Below are 611 nucleotides of genomic sequence, written 5' to 3'. Positions count from 1 at the left end.
GCAGGAAGTCCTCAGGAGGCCTACTGAGTGTCACCACAGACAGCACTGCCCGTGATTAGCTGCTCAAGGGCTAATAATTGTCCCCAGGGCTGACATCCAAGGAACAGCCATAAACTAAAACACAGAAAGTTTCAGCTGAACATGAGGAAGAATTTTACGCTGAGGGTGGCAGAGCACTGGAACAGCTACCCAGGGAGGGCATGGATTCTCCCTCTCTGAAGAGATTTAAACATCACCTGGACATGTTGCTGTGCCGTCTGCCCGAGGTGACCCTACCTTGGCAGGGGGCTGGGCTGGATGATCTCCAGAGGTTCCTTCCAGCCCACACAATTCCGTGGCTCTGTAAACCAGCGCTGTCACACTGCCCTGCAATCACCACTTGCCGGTGAGATGAAAAAGCGCAGGTAACCCAGCCGAACAGACGCTGCGGGAGTAACCTGGGTGCTTCTCCAAGTGTCCTTCGTGGGCTCACTGTTCACACCCGCGGTGCCCGCGCAGTGACACCGCCCTCCCCCGCCCGGCCGCTCCCGCTCACCTCCAGGTCCTGCACGGAGATCTCCATGTCGGTCAGGTACAGGTAGGGGACGCCGCTGCCGCCGCCGGGCCCCGGC

At 59.2% G+C, this 611-nt stretch overlaps 1 protein-coding gene across 1 annotated transcript in view; it reads right to left on the bottom strand.

Annotated features, from left to right (window-relative positions):
* The window catches only part of CREG1 (cellular repressor of E1A stimulated genes 1), a gene marked incomplete at its 5' end in the record, with an annotated part of 5,983 nt that extends 5,376 nt beyond the window's left edge, over positions 1 to 607 (bottom strand). Inside the window, one exon of the mRNA XM_008631523.2 lies at positions 536 to 607. Coding sequence (XP_008629745.2) covers positions 536 to 607 — 72 coding nt within the window. The remainder of the gene's footprint in view (positions 1 to 535) is intronic.
* Between the last annotated feature and the right edge of the window lie 4 nt (positions 608 to 611).

The sequence above is a fragment of the Corvus brachyrhynchos genome, unplaced genomic scaffold (assembly GCF_000691975.1).
Source record: "Corvus brachyrhynchos isolate BGI_N302 unplaced genomic scaffold, ASM69197v1 scaffold152, whole genome shotgun sequence".
Lineage (NCBI taxonomy): Eukaryota > Metazoa > Chordata > Aves > Passeriformes > Corvidae > Corvus > Corvus brachyrhynchos.
Note: the sequence above shows the minus strand (reverse complement) of the source record. Positions and strands in the feature narration are given on the sequence as shown.